The sequence below is a fragment of the Notolabrus celidotus genome, chromosome 5, assembly GCF_009762535.1.
Source record: "Notolabrus celidotus isolate fNotCel1 chromosome 5, fNotCel1.pri, whole genome shotgun sequence".
Classification (NCBI taxonomy): Eukaryota; Metazoa; Chordata; class Actinopteri; order Labriformes; family Labridae; genus Notolabrus; species Notolabrus celidotus.
The window spans coordinates 4,842,096-4,867,597 of NC_048276.1; the positions used below are offsets into that span (position 1 = coordinate 4,842,096).

Sequence of the window (25,502 nt, forward strand, 5' to 3'; positions counted from 1 at the left end):
AACGGGGTCTTTACAGGACTCCCTAAAAAGTCCATCAGACGACTGCAGCTCATACAGAATGCTGCTGCTCGAGTCCTAACAAGGACCAACAAAGTAGACCACATCACCCCAGTTCTTAGATCTCTACACTGGCTTCCTGTCTGTCAGAGAATAGACTTTAAAATCCTTCTGATGGTTTATAAAGCACTGAATGGTTTAGGCTGATCTGCTGCTACTTTATGAACCACCTCGACCTCTGAGGTCATCAGGTACTGGTCTGCTTTCAGTCCCTAGAGTCAGAAGGAAACATGGTGAAGCAGCGTTTAGTCATTATGCTCCACATATCTGGAACACACTCCCTGAAAGCTGCAGGTCTGCTCCAACTCTCACCTCTTTTAAATCAAAGACTAAGACTTTTTTATTTGCCACTGCCTTCCTATCTTAGCTCATTTTAACTCATTTTAAAAGCAAATTTTAATTATATTTTTTTATATATTTCTAATTTTCCTTTTTTTTTCTGTTTTATTATATTTGTCATTTTAATTATGTTCTTTAATGCTTGTCTGAATGTTTCCAATGCTTTTAATGTTTTAAAGTAAAGCACATTGAGTTGCCCTCGTGTCTGAAATGTGCTATACAAATAAAGTTGCCTTGCCTTGCCTGTTGTGTATTTTATTTTTTCTTGAAGTACAGAAACTTTTACCCATAAACACATATTCTTTCCATGTTTTCATAATTTCATCCCAGTGATAAGTCAGGATTTTCTGTAATAATGTAGAAAACTACAAACCACACAGTATTTCATTAGTTTATTGGTTTTTATTGAATTCTAAAAACATGACGAGAGTGAATTATTTACAAAGGATGTGCAACAGACAGAACTAGGTTTTCTTGATGAATTATAAAGCCAGTCAGCTGTACTAAATCCAAATGGCTGTTTCAGTGACAAGTCCTGCACCACAAGAGGGATGTTAACAAACATCTGGGCTTTCAACACATCTGTGCATGTGCTCATGCACCTGTGTTTGTTCATGTTAGGGTTCATGCTTGGGTTTTGCCATTCCTTCTGTCTGGAGGCGTTGTGGGGAGTATCCAGCGATAGCAGTTTGAGAAGCTCAGGCTTTTGTCCACAGCACAGCTGGTGCAATAGACAATCCCAAGAGCCAGCATCACAACGAGGAACACGCATAGAGGCACAAGCAGGGCCACGAGGAGCCAGCTCTTGTCATGCTTACGTTTGCCTGTAGATCCTGCCTCTTCCTCGCCGACATCCTCTGTACCGTTAATGTTTGATTGCTCCCCATCCTTCGGCCCAGTGGCTGAATCATCTGCAGTCTCGGCTCCCACCCCTTCACTGGCTGCTCTACCTCCACTCTTGGCTTCAGCCTCGTTATTGATTTCATTTCCTGTATTTCCTTTTTGTGTTGGGGGTGGAGCTGTCTGATATCGCTTTGGTGTAATGGCGTCCCATTGGTTCAGGTGGTTTTCTGAACCATGATCCATGTCAGGAGAGAGCACCTCAGGGGCGTCTGTCCGCCAGTCAACGTCAAAGTTAGAGTCATCCTCAAAGTTTGGGTCCAGGGTGAAAGAGCTGGACCAGGGGAGATCACGATTGGGGTCAAAGTCAGGCATGTGAGCAGAGTCACTGGGGTCAGGGGTCAGAGTGGAATATTCCCCATCGTCAGATGAAGGCTGGCAGGTAAGTCCGTCTGGCTGCAGGTCATAGCCGTTGTCACAGTAACACTGGTACCCCCCCTGGATGTTGTGACACAGCTGCTGGCAGGGCGACCCCCCTGCGCACTCATCTATATCTACACAGTCTCCGTTACTGGACTCGTACCCCTGATCACACAGGCATGCAAAGGACCCAACGGTATTCTTACAAGTGCCTTCACAGCTGCCCTCATCCAGGCACTCGTCCACATCCACGCACTCGCCCTCATCATCCGGCTGGTACCCCTCATGGCAGGTGCAGTGGAAGGTCCCGGGGGTGTTGACACAGAGTTGAGGACATGGTTGCTGCTGACATTCATCTACGTCAGAACATCTGCGGCCGTCTGGACCCATCTGGTATCCAGGAGGACATGTGCAGCGGACTCCCCGAGAAGTCTCTATGCAGTTGTATTCGCAACCCATCTCCACGCAGACCTCCTTGAGGTGGGGCTGTTCAGTGGGGCCGGCGGAGTCCGCTGACAACTCAGGTGGGTCAGTTTGACTCAGGGGGTCAGGTATGCAGGCGTACCCGTCCTCGTCTATCCTAAATCCCTCAGAGCAGTAACAGTAGTAGTCTGTGTCTGTATTCTGGCAGAACTGCTCACACCCGTGGTCCCCGCTACACCAGTCCTGGTTCTTTGGGGCTGTACCAGCGGAGCAGAGCGGGGCATCCCTGGACCAGCCGATGGTCTCGTCATCTCTCTCCATGCACAGCACCGTCTGCTCAGCACTGGCGTCCGGGTTGGAGGGATCTTCAGGGCAAGATACAGAAGCAACGGACCCATAGGGCACGTGTGTCAGGATGGTGCTCACCAGGTGAAACGGGGTGGTGTAAACAGCCGGACCTCTTCCCTCCTCCTCCTCCAGCGGGGGGCACATTCCTTTGTAGTTGTACTGGCAAACATATCCGTCCAATGGGAGTGCGCAGGAGCCGTCCACCCAGCGGAAGTTATCATTGCTCTCACGTCCACTCTCGGTAATGTGGACCGTCATGGCCACACAGCGAGGGGCTGCACATGTCCCGGGGGTGTCCTCACGGAGCCAGTGGGTGAACTGGCCATCCTGGTCTCCTGATAAAAACACAAAGACAAGAACTGATTAGATAAAGAGGAAAATCTGTTGTTTAGTGTCTAAGAAAGCAAATTTAATTTTAAAGTTTTCTGCTGCACATTAATCTGAAGTGTATTTCCCTTACTGTATAGATTTTAAGCCACTTGTCTTCCAAACTTTATTGCAGTTGTGTACAAAATTTAACTTAACTTTATTTATTTATTTGTTTATTGATTTATTTATTTTTATTTATTTATTTACTATCTTTGTTATTCATTTGACTAACTGTTGAACTGTGTGTACTTATACTTATGTTTGTTCTGTGTCTACTTGTGTTGTTTGCTAGTATCTATAATGGGACGGTCGCTAATGGACAACCTTAGGAAGCTGGGAGGGTGAGGGTTGGCAGGGTAACAGGGATTTATTTTCTATTGTCTTGTCTGTCTTGTTTTTCTGTTTAATTGGGGATTTTTGTTCTATTCTATGCAGATACTCTGACTTATTTTTATTTTATTTTATTTTATTTTTTTAATACTTTATTTTTGTAAACAGGCATAGTTAGACAGCACAGCTCAGTGAAACAGAAACAATAGGTCATCTATACATCTTAGTTATAATAGTGGGAATACAGTCAGTTCATACAGTAATGGCGTATTAATCCCTCAATGCTACGTACACAGTCCATTTTTCCCAGTAATGCAAACATTTTTCTGCTCTAAGGTTCAGTGAGTAGGTCATCCTTTCCATATTTTCAATACTAGACATGATTTCTATCCATTCAGTCTCTGTTGGAGGATTGGGTTGCAGCCACTTTCGTGTCACGGCCTTTTTGCTGGCTGCCAATAAAATCTTTATCAAGTATTTATCCTTAACTGAGAGGTGGGCTGCGATGTTTACTCTGACTTATCTTACTCTTGTGTGACATATTTTTGTACTGTCTGCAAAAATCTAATAAAAAGATATAGAAAAAAACATGAATGCAGACTTTGTGTTCCTGTCAACACATTAGTTGTCATTTTTCTGTGATGGATCTTGTTTTAGCAGCATGCATGACAGCTCACTACACTGCCTTTCTCAATACAACCACTAGGAGTCACTACAGGCAAATATTTTTAAATCTCACTGTTGAAAAATGAAAATCTTCCTTTCATTTTGGTTGCAAAAATATTTAAATGCTCATATTTGCAATAATTCTGATGCATAGATGGTTCTCCACCAGTTGAGACTTTGTTGACATGACAGTGAACGGCACAGCTGAACTCCACCGCACAGTTTATGACACATAAAGCTGAAGACCTGGCATCGTTTATGTCTGTTTGAACAAACAATGGACCATAAGTATGGCTGCTGCCACATCACAAACTAATCATGCAGAGTGAGCAGCGCATTTGATGTCAATTTGTCTATTTTTTGAGCACAGCAAACAAAAACCTCCTTTCACATTCATTGCACTGAAGCGTGGAAAGAAATCTGTGAATCATATCCTGGTTTTAACAAAACCAAAACTATCTGCATCGCTCGATGCCACCGAGGAACAAAGAGAAATGTGCCTTTTTGGATTTGGGTAAACCGGCCTGTTAAATCATGGCTGATGGAAAAATAGTCTGATGACATAACTCTTTAAAATTTAAAGGCTGGAGTTGAAGGGAGACACTTCTGAGTGATATAATGTCCATCTGGATTTCAGTGGGTGGCGTTTGTGTAATGACTAAATCAGGCTGAGGAGTAGCTGTGAGGTCAAAAGAGGGATGAACTACTCCTGTCGCGCCAGCTCAGTCTGTGTGAAACAAAAGAAGTTAATGTAATAACCAGTCAGTCAGTCAGTGCAGAGTCTGGAAGCTGGACCAGGAGCCAGAGTTTGACAGAGAGGGCGGGGCAGACAAACATTGACACCATAATCTGTTAGCATGGATGTCTCCTTGTCTTTCTGCCTCTTCATCTTACTGTCTCTTCCCTCCCTGCAGCAGATAGCTTACACCCAATGAGTTTGGTTCTCCTCAGGGTTTCTACCTGCCTGTCTGTCTGTCTGTCTGTCTGTCTGCCTGCCTGCCTGCCTGCCTGCCTGTCTGTCTGCCTGCCTGCCTGCCTGCCTGCCTGCCTGTCTGTCTGTCTGTCTGTCTGTCTGCCTGCCTGTCTGTCTGTCTGTCTGTCTGTCTGTCTGTCTGTCTGCCTGTCTGTCTGCCTGCCTGCCTGCCTGCCTGCCTGTCTGTCTGTCTGTCTGTCTGTCTGTCTGTCTGCCTGCCTGCCTGCCTGCCTGCCTGTCTGTCTGTCTGTCTTTTAGCCTATTCATCCTACTCTCTTATTCCTCCCTGCAGCAGATAGCTTACCACCAATGAGTTTAGTTCTCTTCGAGGTTTCTACCTGTTTAAGGCAAGTTTTCCTAGCTCCTCCCAAACTCTTGCTCATGGTGGATTAAGTATGGTCTCAATGTAAACAGTGGCAGTTCTGGGGAGGGGCCAACAGTGGCCAGTGCCCCTGTAAAACTGAACCTGGACCCCCTGTGCCCCCCCCCTCCACACCAAACAAATATTATACAATAAAAAAAAGCTTTGGTATCGCGCCGATGTTACACTTGCACTTGGTTCCAGTCCCTTAGAGCGCTAAGGGACTCATGTTGAGTGTAAACATCCAATCAGCTGCTGTCAGTCTGCATGTTGATATAGTGCACAGTAGTATATATGTCTAGTATAAAGGGATGCACTGAAGTTTTGCTAGTTTGTTCCCAGCCGGTCCTCACCCTTCTCAGTCTCTTTTGTCAGGGTTGAATGTGTCCCTCTGACAACACCCTTGCCCCCAGCCTGGCCCCCCCAGTAAAATTGGTCTAGAACCGCCCCTGGATGTAAAGGGTCATAAGTTACCTTTTGGCCTTTTTTAAGATGATCAATTGATGGATTGATTATTTAACTTGTTCCAGCTGATTCATGCATGTGGAGTTGGCCTACTGAATGATACTATAAAGAATGGGTTGAATAAAAGTTCAGGAAATGAGTCATAGTAAAAGTAGACCAGGACTAAGTTAATATTGCTCCAAGGATAATCAAGTTAATATCTGAAAACCCAGAGGGTCTTCGTTTCTAAAGTTGATTGAAGGAGGAGACAGTGATGAAAAGATTGACAGGGTAAAGAATTCAAGAAGCACAAAGGGGTCAAATGTGAAGAAGTTTAAAGACTGTGCCTGTGACCCAGACGAATCCTCTGAGGGGTCTGGTGGACGAACACTGGCGTGGCGGTCTGTGCAGCCCGATCCAGAGTCGCAGCCTGGGTCTGGCCCCCTGCGCCTCGATGGCCGACAGCAGCTCATGGACCACACCCGCTGCCTCGTGGGTGTGCATCGTTGCCAGGGTCCCACCTCGCTCCCGGCAGCTCCGCCCAGCCTCCCTGAAGCTCCTCTTCTGGAGGAAGACGCTGTAGCATCCATCCTGGTGGCAGAGTGCGTCTCTCTCCTCCAGCTGAGCCCGGGCCGCTGGCTGCTCCCCCTCCGGCTCCCTTGGCCTCTGGGCCAGACAGACCGTCAGCAGCCACAGGAGACACAGGAGACTCATGCTGCTGCAGCTGCTACTGCTGATGGCATGCATCCTCCTCCGAGACATGAAGTTAATCTAGACCAAAACTGAGGGAGTACCCTCTTACTGTCAAAATAAATAAGGATGAGACTTTTTACCTCCTTTAGAAATAAACCTGACTCAAATTAAATTAATCTAACAAGCTGAGACTTTCCAAACTAGTCTTTTTTACCTTCCCTTTTGTTGTCTTTAATAAATATTTGGTTGAATTCCAGCAGATCTGTCTAAAATCAAATCTGATTCCCTTAATTTACCTGAAATCTCACACAAACAGCCTTACAGTGCAGAATCAGTCAAACTCCATTCATCGGCAAACTGCTGCCACATTTAAACAGAGTCCACAGATTCTGTTATAACTAATAGAAACCAATGCAGTCCAGGGGAATCATTTTCAAAGTCCACAACAGTCCAGCAGAGTCCAAAATAAAGTCCATTGAAGTACCAGCAGAGTCCAGGGGTCAGAATGGATGAATGATGCAGTCTGCCCTTCAGATAAATCCAGGAGATTTTTTAAATAGAGTCCAAATATGAACCTGATGAATTTCAGAGTCCCTCCAGTATCTGATCCTGCTGGGGCTTTCTTGCCTCTGCAAAGCCTGACTGAACCTCAGAAAGGGAGTCAGATGGGGGAGGGTGGAAAGGGGGGGGGGGGGGGGGGGGGGGGGGGGGGGTCTACGTAGAGGAAAAAGAATTGTGTGTTTTTGGAAGAGGGGGCTGGTAAAGTGTGTGAGTGTATAAGAGAAGGCTGGAGGGGTTGACGGATTGGGTTTGGGGGGGGGAATCGGGGAAAAGGGGGGGAGGCAGAGTAGAAAACCCTCAGAGAGTTATGAAAACCATACGGCACCATTCTGTCCCCCCCTCTGTCTTCCCTATGGCTTTAGACACATGCATGCACTCTCTCACACACACTCACACACACATACACTCACACACACACACAGCCTGCAAGTAGTGCATGCTGCACAGCATCCGCAGGAGTGGAAAGTGTTTGTCAGCTCAGTGAGATGGAGAGATTGTCTCCCCCTTCTCCTTCTCCTTCTTCTTCTTCTACTTCTTCTTCTTCCATCATTTTATCCTCTTCCACTTTTGTGATTCGTTCCATCCCTTTGTGTCTTTTTATTTATTCTTCTTCATGTCATTCTGCCTTAAACTCAATCTTTGATGCAAATCTGAACCCTGACTGTTCTTTTCCTCCACACAACCCCCTCTCTCTTCTCTCTTCCTCCCTTCTCTCACCCCGTCCACACCAGCTGGAAGTTTTTTTTTTACAATCTAATGGAAACATCAGCTGAATACCTGTTGGACCATATGTGTATATGTGTGTGTTTGTGTGTGTGTGCGTGTGTGTGTGTGTTCATTATCATCACTCTTATACAATAACTTTGTTTGGGCACAGATGTCTCAGTGTAAAGGTTTCTTCAGTGTGTGTGTGTGTGTGTGTGTGTGTGTGTGTGTGTTTGTGTGTTTGGCTACCACTCGGGGGCATATGGAGGAGAGGAAACAGGAAATGCCAGATGTGCATCAGCCTGACCTCTCAGTAGCTGGGGAGCCAGGGAAGTGTGTAGTTTGGGGGTACCTCCACTGCCGTCACATGATCCGTCCGCCATGAATGAATGGTACGCCTGGTGCCGAGTCAAAGGCTGAGTTTTGATTTTCCAAAGAAAAACAGGATCCTTTTTCCTTGTAGCTCCGCTCCGAGCAATGCCAAAGATCAGTGGAGGAAGCCAGTTCCTCTGATTTAAGAGGATTCAATTAAGCCCCGGTTAAATTGCTACAGATTTAAAGCAGCCGGGACAAACAACTGGGCGGGAGATAGTCAAGTAAACCAAACACAAACAAGAGGAGGAAAATTGCTTGGGCACACAATAGTTCATCACATAAATGCTCATCACGCCTTTCAGTGTGGAAAGTGTGACCTGCCAAAACTCAATTTAGGCAGCTTGATGTCATTATCAAAAGCTGCAGCGTTTCTCTTGTGTGGTCTGAAGTGGACTGGCTTCTTAATGCAAGTTTAAAAACCCGCTGCAGCTTTGAACCACAGGGTGATGAGATGGAAAAGTCGTGTTGTGTGTGTGTGTGTAGCTGCATCAGTTATTAGCTGTATCAGTTTTTTTCTCTGTGTGCAGCAGATGAGCTGTCTCACTGTGGCTCCTTGTTGGTTTTGGCAGATGACATATATACAGTATACAGCGCGATTCAGCAGTCTTTTTCCAGTTATGTAACAACCATCGGAACTCGATTGAGAACAAACATCAAACCTCAGGATCCTGGAGAACCTAAAGAGCCTTTTGGTCTCACTCCCCACCTCTTTCTCCTCCTCCTCCTCCACCTCCTTCTGTCCTCCTCTGACTTTTCTTTTTCTTGGACTACCCCATCCTCCTCTCTCCTCTGCCTCCTCTCTGTATTATTCTTTCTCCCCCTTCATCCCTCCTCTCCTTTCTTGCATCCTCTTCTTCCTCCCCCCTTCCCTTATCTTCTCTTACTACTCCCCCTTTGGCTCATTATTCGAGCTCCAAAGTCAGCAATCTCTCTCCCAGACCCCCAGCTTCTTACCCCAAACCTCCCACTCGTGCTCTGTTTATTCTATCATTCAGGCCGCTTGACCCGTCCTCCTGCTCAGACAGCCCCGCCCCCAGAGACACATACCAGAAATGTAATTGATAGAACAGACAAAACTTCTTCTTTCCATAGCCCTGCACTTTCAATTCCCCTCTTTCACATTAATGTACTTACAGTACCTGAAAGCTGCTCCATCTTCCAACCCAAAGACCTCTAATGGAACATACAGAGCTCTTGATTTTATACTCCCCACCTCCTAGGTCAAATCCTTCCCCCTACCTCCTACCTCCTACCTCCTTGACTCCTAGCCACTTGCCACATATCATTACTGGATCTGATACTCTCTCAACTTCCAGCTACTAAGCAGCTGAACTAAACCTCCCAGTTCCAAAACCTCTCTGTTTCACTTTAATCCCCAAGTCAGTATTTTAGCAGCTGAAAAGCTGCTCTTGATTTGATGTTCTCTGGAGGCCCCGAACCGTCGGTATTTGGATTAATAATGGTAGAAAGATACTTCAGAGACAAAACACCACATATATTAAAGAAGAATAAGGCTGGACTCAGCTTGACAATAACTTGTTAGTAACAATAACATGCTGTTTGACCACATCACAAACTTAACTGTATTAACCAACAGACACATGCAAAGTCACAATAAAAAGAAACAGGGTTCATGCAATTAAAACTTGAATAAAGGGAGAACACATTACACATTTTCACACCATGAAGTGTACACTACTGTGTTGTATAATATTGTATCATATCTCAATGTCTTATATTGTATTGTGTTGTATTGCATCAAACTGTACCATAACATGCATGGCATCATGTCATGACATCTCACAACCAAGCGGCAAACTCCGGTCTCAAACGATGAAGCCAATGCGGAAGTGCTATAAACTGCAATACATCGAAAATCCGCTTGAGGCTGGCTGCAGAAACACCGGAAACCACATTGATATGAATGGGAAAAAGACGATCTTTGCAGCATTAATAAACATGTTTACAGCCTGGTTCAAAAAACGGCTTGGCCCTACAACGCTAATCTCTCTAATGGCATACACTGTACGGGGAGTGAATTTTTTTCTAACGTGACGGTTAAGAAGATATTAAGATTATGAGTTTTGCCCAAATAAGGACATGACTGACGTGAATCCTGGTCGGGAACACACAGCCATTGGCTAAGAGACTCACACTACGTCACACTCTGCCTAGTTGAGTTCCGCATTACCAATATGGCTGCCGCCGTCGATTTGCTTCAAAACAGCTCTCAGGAACAGATGGGTGACGTCACGGATACTACGTCCATATTTTTTACAGTCTATGCTCACAACACATCGTCTCATATAGTATTTATTGTATCATATCATATTGTGCCGTATTATATTGTGTCTTGTTGTATCCTATCATACCATATTGTGTAGTATTGTAATGTATCACATCGTATCTATTGTACTGGTTGGCATGGTATCATATCGTTTTGTTTCTTATGGTATACATCCTTTTCTTTGGTTTGGTATCTGTCGTACCATGTCATGTCCTAGCATATCATACCATACCAAATCATATCATATCGTGTTGTAACATATCGTATCGCATCGTATCGCATCGTCTCCTAATGAATCGGATCAAATCGGATCTTATCATATCAGGTTTTTTTTGGTATATATCTTTTTTTGGTTTTGTTTTTTATCGTATAGTGTCATGTCCTATTGTATCATATCGTACAATCTCGTGTCATATCATATCATATCCCATTGCATCGAATCCTAATGTATCATATTGTACTTCATCGTATTGTATCGCTTCTTAGCATATCGCATCATATGGCATTGTATCATAGTGTATCGTATCGTATCGTATCATATCATATCGTATTGTATCGTATCGTGCCGTATCGTATCTTATCATATCGTATTGTATCTTATCATATCGTATTGTATGGTATTGTATGATATGGTATGGTATCATATCGTATTGTATCATATCGTATCGTATCGTATTGTATCGTATCGTATCGTATTGTATCGTATCGTATCGTATTGTATCGTATTGTATCGTATTGTATCGTATTGTATCGTATTGTATCATATCATATCGTATTGTATCATATCATATCGTATTGTATCGTATCGTATTGTATCGTATTGTATCGTATCATATCGTATTGTATCGTATTGTATCGTATTGTATCATATCATATCGTATTGTATCGTATCGTATTGTATCGTATTGTATCGTATCATATCGTATTGTATGGTATTGTATCGTATTGTATCATATCATATCGTATTGTATCGTATCGTATTGTATCGTATTGTATCATATCATATCGTATTGTATCATATCATATCATATCGTATTGTATCATATCATATCGTATTGTATCGTATCGTATTGTATCGTATTGTATCATATCATATCGTATTGTATCATATCATATCGTATCGTATTGTATCGTATTGTATCGTATTGTATCATATCATATCGTATTGTATCGTATTGTATCATATCATATCGTATTGTATCGTATTGTATCATATCATATCGTATTGTATCGTATTGTATCGTATTGTATCATATCATATCGTATTGTATTGTATCGTATTGTATCGTATTGTATCGTATTGTATCATATCATATCGTATTGTATCGTATTGTATTGTATCGTATTGTATCGTATTGTATCGTATTGTATCATATCATATCGTATCGTATTGTATCGTATTGTATCATATCATATCGTATCGTATTGTATCGTATTGTATCGTATTGTATCGTATCATATCGTATTGTATTGTATCGTATCGTATTGTATCGTATCGTATTGTATTGTATCATATCGTATTGTATCGTATTGTATCGTATTGTATTGTGTCATATCATATCGTATTGTATCGTATTGTATCGTATTGTATCGTATTGTATTGTATCGTATTGTATCATATCATATCATATCGTATTGTATCGTATTGTATTGTATCGTATCGTATCGTATCGTATTGTATCATAACATATGGTATTGTATGGTATCATATTGTATTGTATTGTATTGTATGGTATGGTATGGTATGGTATGGTATTGTATCGTGTGGTATTGTATTGTATCATTTTGTATTGTATTGTATGGTATGGTATTGTATGGTATGGTATTGTATGGTATGGTATCGTATGGTATCGTATTGTCAGGAAGGTGGTCAGGAACTTGTAAGGTATTATCATTAGCAATGCACAGAGATCAGGTGTGCCAGCAGGCAAAGAGTTGCTTTTTTTTAGGGCTATGGCAACTTATCTGATCTCTGTTCATGACAGGGATCCTGAAGGCTCAAAGTAGGCTTTTAGGTTTACCAAGATCAGATGGTAAATAAAGGAGTTCATCCTCTGCAGACCTTGAATGTGTTCACAAAATATGTGTCAGTGCTTTCAGTAGCTTTTGTTGAAGTTTGTTAAATCCCTCAAAACTGTCAGCCTCATGAGGAAAAGTCAGGAGGTCTTCAAAGTCTGAAGGTTCATCCTAGAAGGAAACTTTGAAGTCCATGCAGCATTGTTTAATATGTCTGGTTTTACAAGCCAGCTGTCCAGACAGTAACACATTTACAAGATTCATACTTTTTTATCCTCTGCTTGGATAGTTTAAAGGTTTTTCTTTCTCGCTTGACTGGGATGAAAAGAGGAGTGCCACTTCTCAGCAAGCCCCCAACTCATTTCTATGAAGCTGCTTTTTTTCTGTCCTTGTTGTTTGGAGAGAAGACGTGCAGCATTCAGGCTTATTTAAGCTTTTCTGCCATATCAAATACAGGAGGACACGTCAGTTGTTCATTTTTCCCCAACCACTGGTGTCCTATGACACGCACACAAGGACCTACACAGGCACACACACACATATACACATGGACACACACTGAAGCAATTAGCTGCGGCCTTGTGGTTAAATAATGGAGTGTAGGCATTCCTGGTGATTTCGGAGGAGTGCAGGAAAAAGATGATACTTTTCAACCCCTTCTTCTACAAGGTCCATATGTTTCATCCTTCATAGCAGACATGATCACCTCCTTCCACACCCAGACTGTCAACAAATCTTCACCTCAAATATCTGAGCAGGCCGGGGTCTCTGTTGAAAAGTTTAATCCTGAAGGAATAATCGGCTTGCCAGTTGAAGTCTAAAGTTACTTGAACAATCAGCTGAAAGAATTCAGACATTTTTAGTGGTAGCTGTTGGCTAGTCGGTTTGCAGCAATGTCTAAGTTGTGTTTATATGCCAGGTGACCTATATTAACCTTTATTTAACCTGGGACTGGTTTACAGAGCATGCTTTCAGCCGTGTCCTTGCTGCTTCATGCTTAGTTTCACTCGTGTTCACACCTGGGAGCTGCACAGTTAAAGCCATCAACTCTCATCTCCTGAACTGCTCAGATACCTTGAATCCAAATCAGCGAGGGGAGGGTCTGGAAAATATGATCTAAAGGTTCATCTTCTTATAGCTAAGATTGAAGTCATTGCATTCTTTCAACTGGTTAAAAAAAAGAGGAGGGGGGAAAGAGCAGCATGACTTGAATCCTGTTTCTGAATTTCTACTTCAAAAGTCTGGTATAAAACAAAAATAGCTGCTGATGGAAAACTCAGTGACCGAGCTCTTTTTACGCCAAACATTTCTTAGCTTTGGAGAAAGATAAAACGAGGAACATGACTAACAAAAGGCTCAGGTGACACAAATGCACAATCGTCTGGACTGCAATTACACTTGCACATGCATAAACAAACAGACAGACAGAAACTCTGCTTGAAAATCTCCCCAGAACTGCAAGGAAAGGCAGAAAGAGAGACGAAGCAAGCTCTGGGAGAGGATAATTCCTGACAGATTATTCCTTTACCAGATGATCGGCTCAGCTTTTCCGTAGACACAGCCATGCACATTCGCACACAGACACACAGACATCTTACACTTCTTTGTTGCGTCTTTCATGATACAGTCATACTTCTCCAGAGAGGGGACATAATGGTGAATGCATTACCAATAATAAGAGAGGATGACGACTACACAAAGAGAAGTGGAGGACACAATGGCTGAGAGAGCAGCAGAGACATACTGGCGTCAGATGTTTAGGACCTCTGAGATAATCCACCTCACGTCTGACTTCTCTCTGCAGCATTTCTTTGTACTCTCTCAGGTCTTTTCCCTTTAAACAAAATATTTGCTACACCGCATCCACATCCCCATGTGACCTCACCTCAATTTTCAGTGTGCCTCTTAAAAACAAAAACAAATTGCAGAGAAACAGTAAACTGCCTGACTCAGCGTCAGCACGAGAAGGTTAATCATTCCCCACAACCACAGACTACTTATGTGCAGGGAAGTCAAATAACAGTCTGTATTTCTTGCTCTCAGTTACTCTGCGTGCTTCGTTTCACATTCCCGACTGTGACTCAGCGGTCACCTGGAAGTCTCAGAATCGGCTGCAGAATCCTAGACTGTTTTAAGTTGGTCCATCTCTGGAAAAATGACACTCAGGAGGTAAATAGGTAATACTGTTGCTTCTTGCGAAAAAGCAGCTGTCAAGCTGTCAAGTTGATCCACAGCAGTCCTCCCAATTCCCCAAACTCTCGACAGCCAGCAGCTGAAGACTTTGTTGTGCTGGAGGGATCCCAAAACAGAGAGATGAAAAGTGAAAGTGCAGTAAGAGGGGATTATGATGAGAAATCTGCAGTCTCTCCTCCTATAAATAAAGACTGGAAACCAACACCCACCGTAATCCATTTACGGATAGGAAGTTGAACCCCAGTTTGTGACTATAAGATTTATACTGCTCATGTCTGCACTGTAAAAAAAAAAAACAGCTAGCATGTCCACAAGTAACATTTCCACCTCTGAAGTTGTCGGGCATGTTGTGTTGTATTCTGGAGTCTTAACAGTCCCAGCTAAGGCATACTTCAGCATGAACAGATCAAACAAATTAGATAGACCATAAACTTCATTATGTCATTATTTAGTGAAGTACTATGCTAGCAGCTACATGCTTTATCATGCTACATCTGTTTTTAGGTAAGCGTTAGCATCTGTTTGAGATAATCTCCAGCTCCTGTTTTCAGATTCCCTTTAGCTACTGTATCTGTTTTAAGTTAGCGCCTTTATTAAATCTCCTCTATAGTTTCTGTTTCAAGAAATCATTTAGTCTCTGATTTATGATATAGGCCTACTTACTCACCTCAATCAATCAATCAATCAATCAATCAATCAATCAATCAATCAATCAATCAATCAATCAATCAATCAATCAATCTTGACTTGTATAACACCAAATCAAAACAAATGTTATCTGAAGACTCTTTCCAAACAGAGCAGGTCTAGACCGGACTCTATGTTCTATTATCAACAGAGACCCAACATCAATACAGGATAAGATCCAGTCCCATCTTCCAGACAGGACTCAGTCTGATCTCATCTTAATCCACCATGAGCAGAGCACTTTGCAGCATTTAGCAAGTTACAGTGGCAAGGACAAACTTCCTTTAACAGGTAGAAACCTCCCGCAGGACCAGACTCATGTTAGACACACATCTGCTGAGACCGTGTTGGAGAGAGGGATAGAGGAGAATAAGAGAGAGAGATGATAGTGGTGAGACGAGTTGTAGTAGTTGGAGAAGCTAGAGTCTGGCACATCCACAGCAGTAGAGATCTAGAGGAACCTACAGGACAAGGGAGCTCAGGGACTCCAGAAAGGTCTATGGTTAGTAACTTTAATGGGACAGGAAGAGTTAAAGTAAGTGAGGGGGTTCGCAGTGTGTCAGTTCCCCTGGCAGTCTAAGCCTATAGCAGCATAACTAAGATCTGGTCCAAGCCTGATCCAGCTCTAACTATAAGTTTCATCAAAAAGGAAAGTTTGAAGCCTACTCTTAAAAAGTAGAGAGGGTGTCTGCCTCCTGAACCCAGACTGATAGATGATTCCAAAGGAGAGGTGCCTGATAATTGAAGGTTCTACCTCCCATACTGCAGACCTGTTTCAAATTATCTCTTAGCTCCCATTCAAGATCCCTCTTTGCTTCTGTTCCATGCCCCTTACACAGATTGTAATGTTTGCTGTTTGGCAAAGTTTGGGCCCAAAGGATTTATAACCCTGATAAACCAGCTGCTGTTGATGGGTTCACACTGGAGTTAAGTTTGTTGGGAGTCTTGTACATCCGAAAGAGGATTAAGGTTTCCTCAAACATCTGTATGAGCCACAAAGGAGCACAGCAAAGCGTTTGTACTGACACCTAGGTATTGAAGATTAGCAGTTCTGCTAAACTAAGCTGAGCCAAGCTAAGTGAAACTAAGTCGAGCTAAGCTAAGCCAACAGTTGTGTCAAACTTCTCATCTTATCCCTGGAATAAAGAATGAAAATCAGTATATTTAAAGATACTTGTAATCTCTCATCCCTTAAACAACATCAGGTTTGATTTAGAAGCAAAATAACGCTGGAAGGAAGAACGTGTTTTCATCATATTCAGATATTAAAAACATCTACATCCATGACTTCAGTCAATACAGTGATCTACAGAAGTCTGTGAATGAAGTCTGTCTTCTCTGGTTTGTGAGGTTGTCTTTTTCTAATTAGCTCATCAGGCTGTCTCATTAATCTTACACGTCTGTCACAACCTTTCACCTTTCATTCCTAAAGCTCCTCTGTTTTCCACTGACCCCGAATCCCCTCCAGTGCCCCGACTCTGTTACTCCACATTCTGGATTTCCTCAGGGACACCCTAATGTTTGCCCCCATCCTCCACCTCAACCTTTCCTTCTCTGTTCTCCTTGATATTTTTCATCTCCTCTTCCTCTCCTCCTCCACTCTCTCTCTCCCTCATGCTGGCATTGCTGTGGTTACTTCTGGCTGTGACTGCTCTTTCTCACAAAGCCTGGCTCACGTTGCCTTCATTTCTTTTTTCCTAATAATGTCACTTTATAGTTGTTTCTCTACACTTTGGTTCCATTGTGTTTGTTGGCCGTCTGTGGTCTGTCTGTCTCTTTCACTCTCTGTCTGTCTGTCTCCATCCCTTTTCAATCATTTGCATTCATCTGTTTTTCTCTAACACACACACACACTTGCACACACACCTTTCTGTCTGCCAGGGAAAGTTGTCCCGGTGTTCTGTTTCAATACAGTAGGAAATATTTCCAACCATGCAGGAAATGTCTGCAGAGCTAGAACTGTTCTCTTCTCATGCACATGAACACAGCAGCCATGTAAACGCACACCCTCCCTTTATATATAAAAATACTCTTTTATTTGAAACCCCAACACAAAATGAACTTCATTGTAAAAACAGTGCATTAAAAATGTGGGCGTATATTTAATTTCACAGAATCTGGCAGACAAAGGCCGGAGGGGGAGCCAGGCTGCAGACAGGAACGGCACCATAGAAAAAGGGGTCTGTCAGCGGGAAGAGAAGCACAAGAAACAGCAGCAAACCCATCACGTACGAAAAGAGCAGAGCTGACTTCTGAGGGTGTTGAAGAGCAGAGCCGATGTCAGGGAGGCCCTGACTGTTACAGAATGAATGGCACAGAACTGGACCCACGACGTGACCTGTGGAGAGAGACTTTAGTTTAAATGAGGTGTGGAGTGGAAGTGTATGGAAACTTAATGTGGTGTGACTTTATTTCTCACCAGTTCTCATGAAAATAAAGGCAGTGAAGGCACCGAACACAGTCGTGTATAAGAACTGCATCCCTGTTAAAGAACGACACAGAGAAAATACAAGAATGAATTCATCTTATTACCCAGCTCCCTTACTGATCTTCCGGCTGTGTAAGATGCTTAATTCTGATTGGTCAAGTAAGGGATGATGGTTAGCAGGAAGTTATGGGGAATAGAATCCCAGCAGTGTGAGACAAGACCCCCATGCAAGGCAGAACAATCCGCCAGAACTCTTTTTCTCAGACTGATTTGACATGACGTGTGATCAGTTTGTCTCTGGTGTTGCTCATGTTAGTGAAAGTTAATAACCATTGTCAAGGGGTTTAGACCAATCAGATCAAGCGTCTTACACAACCAGACGATCAGTAAGAGAGCCGGGTAATAAAACTTGTTGACGACAGTTATTAACTTTCACTAACAAGAGAAAACTGATCACACGTCAGGTCAAATCAATCCATGGAAAAGAGTTCCGACACATTTTGCTTCTGCTTGCTGACACCATAGACCGTAAGGTGAGGTGAAACCGTTAGCTTCTGTTAGCATCAAAACAATGTGGCTAGTTTTGATTAGCATGCTAAATCAACAGGCTAAGGACACTTTCATATTGGATCCTATCCAAGCGTCAACCTCCGGTCTCAAAATATGAAGCCCATGCGGAAGTGTTATAAACTGCAGTTCATCAAGCATCCACTTGAGGCAGGCTGCAGAAACACAGGAAACCACATAGACACCCATTCAAAGAAGACAATCTTTGCAGCAGAAATAAACATGTTTACAGCCTGGTTCAAAAACAGTTGAGGTCTGAGTAGCTAATTTCTCTATCTGTACAGGGGTGAATTTCTTTATAACGTGACAGTTCAGAAGATATTAAGATTACAAGTTTTGCCCATTTAAGGACATGACTGACAGGTGGGAACATTGTAGCTGTTGGCTAGGAGGTTCAAACCCCGCCTCTTTACCTCACACTAAGTTTGGTTGAGTTCAACATTTCCAATATGGCTGCTGCCGTCGATTGGCTTCAAAACAGCACCCAGGAACAGATGGGTGACGTCACGGATACTACGTCCAGATTTTATACAGTCCACCAAAATTGACACCAATCAAAAGTTCCTTTATGTTATACATCCACAACATTTTAACAAAGATAAAGCAACGTGGGATTTACTGGAGGCTGGTGATCCTGTCCACTAATATTATCAACAAGCGGAGCTGGTGAGAGAGACTTAAGGTTAGCGATCTCTGCAAAGAAACTTAAACCATGAGCGGTGGTGATGATAGCAGCAGGGTTCAAAGTTGTGACATTTGTTTATTTTTAAAGGTGTGTGAAGCGCAGAGCTCAGAGAAGAAGGAGAGCTGAATGAGGACAGTTTCATGTTCAATCCACCACAACAGGAAGATAAGAATCCATCACCATGGAATGATCACTGACGAGGAATCACTGGGACTATTTTCAAAAACTAATGGATTTGTATTTTAACTTAGTAGCTGGGTAATAATCAGGATAATGCATGGCTAGCAGGTGTTATGGGAAATAGAACCCCTTACATATCAAACCCTGTCTTTTGTATAATCCTGCAGCTGTTTTAGATCTTACATCTGTAACAGCTTAGGAATCAAACTGTTTTTATGTTGCCTTTAAATTTAAGTCTTTATTCCAAACCTTTATCTCTCAGTATTACTTTTTAGTTAACTGTAGGGAAGTTTGGCAGCTGACTGACCTGAGACCAAGAGGATGACTCTCATGCTGTCCTTGTGGAGGCGCCGTTGTTCTATGATGTGGTGGAAGTGAGCTGGAATAAAACCAACAATCAGTTCTGAATTATGTTGATAACCACAGCTGAAAGACTTGAAGTGTGTTACAAGTCCTAATGTCTGATGTGAAAGAGTCAGATGTGGATTATTCATTGAGATTTTTACAGCCTGAAGTCAGTTTGCCATACCGACACCAAAGAAGAGAGGAGCAGTGAAGATGGCAGCGGTGGGTCCTGTGCAGGGCACCAACATGGGCAGCATGGCTCCTCTGAACACCAGCTCCTCCGTCACTGGTGCCACCACCTGGTTCCTGATCCACACTGCATCCCCCACACACAACCTCCAGGACCTCACATCTGGGACCATAAAAGTCAGGGCTTTATGATGACATATACATCATCACATGCTTACAAGAAGACAATAAACCACCCCCAGCTGTGATGTGCGTCTTTAGTTGACCTCACCGAATGCAGACTTCAGCTCCCCCGTGAAGCCGTCAGGGTTGTCCATCGCAGAGTGAACCAGAGGACCCAGATAAAACACCTCGTGTGTGGAACAAAATAAAATGTTTATGATAACCAGTGGAAGTATATAAAACAGATGAAAGAGGAGGATGTAAACACTATTACAGGGAACATTTTTTCAGAGTGTGGTTCGAGCATGCTCGTGGGGTATGTGTGTAAACTGCAGCCATATAATAGAGGCCGTAAAGAAACCCATTATTACGCTGGGGATATAAGATGCATCCTTAAAATGTTGAAACTGATTTAGAGAAGCATGAATTGAACAGTGTAAGAGGAGAATTAGACTCTAGAGGAGATTTAGAAGACAAAATAAAGTCCTTGGTTCCTTCATCCTATTTTCTATCAACTCTCATTCAACTGACAAACTGACTCGACCCTCTATAAATTATAAGGATGACTTTGATTTGTTTGAAAAGCAAATGCTCTCATTATAATACCGGAAATCTTTTATTTGTTGGGCATTGACTTCTAAACAATCTGTTCTTTCAAGCCCTAAGAACTATTTTTAATACATCATCTATGAAAGGCAGCTGCTCAAGTTGATTCTAGTTAAAGTCTCTCCACATGAGCTTTCTTAAGGGATGGAGTACCCTTGTTTCTCTTTGATATACCATGGTGAGTAGTAAGGGCAGTATGGTTGCAGGAACCAGACCCTCCAAACGAACTCCCATCAACTCCAACACAGACGCATCGACCTGCAGGGACAAAATGTAAAACCTTGTTATCACCCTAAAGTGATTATTAGTTAAGCTAATGAGACCCAAGGCTTAACCTCACACAACACCTTATGTATGACTAACAATGCCCCCCAGAGGTGAGGACAACTCCTTCAACCAAGCGGCAACCTCCGGTCTTAAAATATGAAGCCCATGTGGAAGTGTTAAAAACTGCAGTTCCTCAAGCGTCCACTTGAGGCTGGCTGCAGAAACACAGGAAACCACATACACACCCATTCAAAGAAGACGATCTTTACAGCAGAAATAAACATGTTTACAGCCTGGTTCAATAAACAGATTAGGACTGAATAGCTCATTTCTCTATCAGCAAACACTGTACGGGGGTGATGTTTTTATAACTCTGTATTTTTGAGCATATTAAACTTATGAGTTTTGCCCAAATAAGGGTGTAGCTGACTTGATTGACAGGTGGGAACACTGTAGCTGTTAGCAAGGAGGCTCAAAGCCCGCCTCTTTACATCACAGAAGTTAGGTTGAGTTCAGCGTTTCCAATATGGCACCCACCGACAATTGGCTTCAAAACAGCGCTTCAGAAACAGATGGATGACATCACAGATACTAGATTCACTTTGAACTTGTGCAACCCTGACCTTTGACCTCCTGGTGGACTGGATGTCCCATTACACACTGTTCATTTCTCTATTTGTAGGACTGATAATGGTTACTCTACTCTTCATAGTGTGTGTATGATTATCAGAGATGTGCTGAGCTTTTGCAAACCTCCAACTCTCCTCTGCAAGTCATTTTGTCCTGGCTGCGTTCTCTTGGCAAAGCCCGATGATGTGTGTCTGCATACTTGTGAATTTAAAGGTACCCCTGAATTAAAAAGAGATCTGTACAGCACATACTGTAGTTTAAGGGCAGCATAGACTGTCTTTTACAAGGCCTGCTACTCCTGACAAGAATAAGTTAATCTGCTGAAATATTTCAGTTTAGATTCCCATATCTACACGCCTTGATTTTTTAGAAGAGTTTTAGAAGGTTGGGGGATTATTTCTGTTTCTTACCGCCTGTGTAAAAGATGACTGAAACACCCTTTCTTTTTTCTCTTTAGACATTTGTTTCTGACTTCTTGGAAAAAGAAAACAAATATAAAGTTGTCAAAAGCAAACTGAGAATGTTTTGGACATCATTTTTCTCTGTAGGTCAAGAAAAGCATACTTAGAAAATGTCTTTATTAGTCCCTGTGTACTCACCCTGATATCCGCCCCATGCATCCATGCCTTCACCACAGCAGGTGACAGAGCAGAGACCAGCAGCACACTCCCACAGCGTCGCTTTATCACACTGGGATGGTCCCTGCACTCACACACACACACACACACACCCACAGTTTAACACTAGAGTCTAACAGCACCGTGTAAGGTCTACTGCTGAGGTGTGTACCTGGGTAAGCTGCTCCTCCAGACGTACAGACTGCCAACGTACAAACTAGCGAGCAACAGGCAGCTGAGCACACAAACCCTACATGTGTGGATGTTTTCCTCCTGCATGGTAACGACAGGGTCATGATCTGGTTCCTGCATGACAGAAGTGAGGTGACCGTCTGAGACAGAGGAGTCTCCTCAGGTAAGCTGAAGCAGGTTCATGGGTCTGTGGATTGGTTTCGTTCTGCCTGTCATTTCAGATTAGTGGAGTGAGGCAAGCTGATTAGAGCTAATACTCTACAGAACACACACACACACACACACACACACACACACACACACACACACACACACACACACACACACACACACACACACACACACACACACACACATATGGTACACACATGCTCTGTCACAGGCCAGTAATTTTCTTCACAGATGGGCCCACAAGCTACAGGTGGACACAATGTAGACCCCCAACGTTGACCCAGCAGGTGTGAGCTTGTGCCCACACAGGCTCCTCACCCTGAATCTGCCCCTCTCTCCAGAGGATAATAATGATTGATAAGACTTATATGGAGCTTTTCTAATTTCTCAAAGAAGCTTTACATGATTTGAAAAACAGATATAGTAAGTATAGGACACAGAAGGACAGATCAGAGATAGAGAGGGAGTAGAGGTCATGTGTTGTAGGCTTTTCTTAAGAGGTAGGTTTTGAGTTGTTTTTTAAATAAGTGAAGAGAGTCAGAGTTGCAGATGTTTGGAGGGAGAGAGAGCCAGAGAGTTGGGGCAGCAATGGCAGAGGCTCTGTCCCCCAAGGTGCAATGCTTAGACTTGGTGATGGGGGACAGGAAGTCTGCATCTGATGATCTGAGGAGTGGCGTTTGAGGAGGAGAGTCAGGCTAAGGGGGGAAGTTATTGGGGGCTTTAAAGGTGATGAGCAGGATCTTAAAGTGGTTTTGGTACTGTATGGGGAGCCAGTGAAGGTGCTGAAGGATGGGTGTGATGTGAGCTCTGGTGCAGGAGTGGGTGAGTAACTGGGCAGCTGAGTTCTGAAGATATTGTAGTATTATAAATAATAAAAGGCATTAACTGGCGACTCAGATTTCAAATATTAAGAATATTAAATCCATAAATCTGCTCACATAGATAAGTCTGGAGCCTTTTTGATCAGCTTCACCTATTTGAGGCTTGACTTGATGCTGTCACATCCAAAAACCCTCCCGGGTCATGTTTTGCTCAAAGTTAGTAAGATACAAAAATTCAAAATGTAAGCAACCAACCAATATTTATTTTTCTTAAACATATTTTCCTCATACGTCATCACATCTTCACCTTATAAATAAAGACAGAAACATCAGGCATACAGTGTGTGATGAGTTTACAGTAGAGTTTCATTTGAACAGCACATCTCAAACGAGTCACAGGACACACAAACAAGGAAACACATTCACAGCTGCGTACGTGACGGCTGATTAAAGGCACTCTGAATAACGCTCTGACTATATTTGTGCTCATAAGGGATTCAAAAACACTTAAATATGATGAAACTTTCACTATCTGACATCTACAACATCTCTTCACTCTTAACGTCCTGGGGTTGAGTCCAGCTCATGACTTACTGAGTGTCATTTATAACTTACGAGTCTCTGCATGTCACAGCCAAACATTTCTCACTCTCAAGGAGGACATGTCTAAAAATGAAATGCTGAAAAACAAAAAACTGAAAACTTTTTTGGTTAAATATGAAGGAACTTCACAACATCTGGTCATGACTAAGGAAACGCCAGTGACTCTGGAGCGAAGTCACAGAAGAATAAACACACAAACACACAAATGTAATAGATGTACAACAACCTGACACACCGTTTAAATAAATAAAAACATGAGAACAGAGTCAAAATAATACTTTAACAGTAAGACAACCTGAAGTAATAAAAACTCTTCAAAGAAGGCACGTGTTTCAGCCTTTAGTTCCATGATAACAGTTCTCCGGGAACACAAAGGCACTAAAGGAAGTGGGAAAAACTAAATTCCTCTTTTAATCGTGTGCAAAAACGTCAAACAGATGAAAACATGAGAGATGTTTTCAGGACTTCACACGTCTTTTTTTAAATCACTGAAGGACACATTTCTCTTTGTTGTTGTATTTTTTCCTTCTCATCTCAAGACCTCGCTCCAGACGCTCATCCTCCTCCATCGCCCTGCAAACAAACAAACAAACAAACACATGATGTATATTATGATCATGTTTTTATGGTTATTGATCATTTATTCAAATCACACACACACACACACACACTCACCCTCGCTCCTTGGCATCGATATCTCTGATGATCTCGTCTCGTTGGTTGACCAGAGACACGAGCTCTGTGAGGAGCAGCTGCTCCCTCTGCTGCTGAGTGGATGACTTCTGCCATTCTGCACAATAAAGAACAGAGATTTAAAGAACGGCTCACAAAACCATGCAAATAAATAAATACATATCAATCAATCAAGCTTTATTTATAGTACGTTTCATACAGATCAAATGCAATTCAAAGTGCTTTACAGCGATTGAACACAAGAAAACATGCAGAAATAAAATGATAAAACATTCTACATATTAAAAACAAACAGGATTTTGAAGTAGAGACTAATGCACACCAACAACAATGAAATATATGTTATTACAAATAAGTTAAAGGTGACATATCATGCTTTTTTCATCAATATGTATCGGTCTAAGAGGTCCCCAAAACATGTCTTTAAAGTTTATGCTCAAAAAAACACTTTAAATCAGATTTTGGTCTGCCTGAAAAATCCTCTTCTTCATTCCTCATCAGAACAGTCTGTTTTCCCTCTGACCACGCCCCCTCCGGAAGTGGATGTGCCTCAGCTCTCCAGCACGTTGATCTAATGTTTACATGTTGGCTGAATATACACGGCTGCTCAGAGATCACGTTACTTCAACCCTCTGAATCTGATCCTGACGGAGAGGCGCCTGCAGCAGGACCTTTCTGAACGATTTGTCATAGATTTAGTGTTTCTTGTTGTTTTATTTATCAGTATGTAGACGTGTGTCTTGGTACACAGCTATGAACATGTAGCTATGTGGCTATGCTAACTAGCGCTAGCACTTATCCATGATAAATAAAAATCATCCACTAGATCTTCAAATCTGCAGACGTGGGGAGTAAAACCGACCTTTGTGTTTATTAAGACAGCCTACAACTAGCATGCCTCCCTCCTAAGCTCCTTGTTAGCACACATTTGTGCAGGTAATGAAAAACGGAGGAGGGATTCAGTATTATTTTATACAGTCTATGGGCTGAACAAGCTCCGAGCTCTGACTCCGTGACAGACCGGATATTGTTGTTACGTAACAAAAACACGGAAGTCTGAAACGACTCGTTTCACACACATTTACAGAAAAGTGGAGAAATCAGAACAGGGACAGAATGGATTTTTTTCATTCTCGGGGGGTTTGTAGACATGTCAGGGAAACAAATTTCAGGTAAAGAACCATTAAAAAGTCAATGTTGCATGATATGTCACCTTTAAAACACCAAAATGACCACAAGAATATAAATAGTTAATAAAT

General features: G+C 42.6%; 3 protein-coding genes across 7 annotated transcripts in view; all 3 read right to left on the reverse strand.

Annotated features, from left to right (window-relative positions):
* Positions 1-773: 773 nt before the first annotated feature.
* On the reverse strand, positions 774-6,907 carry LOC117812265 (endosialin-like). Its single transcript, XM_034682930.1, has 2 exons — positions 5,918-6,907; positions 774-2,762 (listed from the first exon to the last, which is right to left on the reverse strand). Exons 1-2 carry the CDS (start codon positions 6,330-6,332, stop codon positions 1,021-1,023), a joined length of 2,157 nt encoding a protein of 718 aa, XP_034538821.1. The 5' UTR covers positions 6,333-6,907; the 3' UTR covers positions 774-1,020.
* A 10,193-nt stretch (positions 6,908-17,100) lies between these two features.
* LOC117813116 (CAAX prenyl protease 2-like) lies at positions 17,101-21,848 on the reverse strand. Its single transcript, XM_034684212.1, has 7 exons — positions 21,746-21,848; positions 20,424-20,507; positions 19,753-19,831; positions 19,477-19,644; positions 19,255-19,326; positions 17,507-17,569; positions 17,101-17,425 (listed from the first exon to the last, which is right to left on the reverse strand). Exons 1-7 carry the CDS (start codon positions 21,764-21,766, stop codon positions 17,196-17,198), a joined length of 717 nt encoding a protein of 238 aa, XP_034540103.1. The 5' UTR covers positions 21,767-21,848; the 3' UTR covers positions 17,101-17,195.
* A 1,338-nt stretch (positions 21,849-23,186) lies between these two features.
* ehbp1l1b (EH domain binding protein 1-like 1b) overlaps positions 23,187-25,502 on the reverse strand; it is a 44,696-nt gene continuing 42,380 nt past the window's right edge. For 3 of the 5 annotated variants that reach the window (XM_034684601.1, XM_034684598.1, XM_034684599.1), the window contains 2 exons: positions 24,226-24,340; positions 23,187-24,123 (listed from right to left, as the gene is read on the reverse strand). In XM_034684601.1, coding sequence (XP_034540492.1) covers positions 24,036-24,123; positions 24,226-24,340 — 203 coding nt within the window. In that variant the 3' untranslated portion in view covers positions 23,187-24,035. The remainder of the gene's footprint in view (positions 24,124-24,225; positions 24,341-25,502) is intronic. The other 2 variants (XM_034684600.1, XM_034684602.1) reach the window with 1 other exon arrangement.

Bases quoted from the DNA above. Each gene is read 5' to 3' on its own strand.
- LOC117812265 (XM_034682930.1), bottom strand. From the start codon at position 6,332: ATGTCTCGGAGGAGGATGCATGCCATCAGCAGTAGCAGCTGCAGCAGC. The intron at 2,763-5,917 runs GCACAGTCTTTA...TGTTTTTATCAG, and splicing joins AGGATTCGTCTGGGTCACAG to GAGACCAGGATGGCCAGTTC.
- LOC117813116 (XM_034684212.1), bottom strand. From the start codon at position 21,766: ATGCATGGGGCGGATATCAGG. The intron at 19,645-19,752 runs GTGAGGTCAACT...TTATGGTCCCAG, and splicing joins GGAGCTGAAGTCTGCATTCG to ATGTGAGGTCCTGGAGGTTG. The intron at 17,426-17,506 runs GTGAGAAATAAA...CTCTCTCCACAG, and splicing joins CTTTATTTTCATGAGAACTG to GTCACGTCGTGGGTCCAGTT.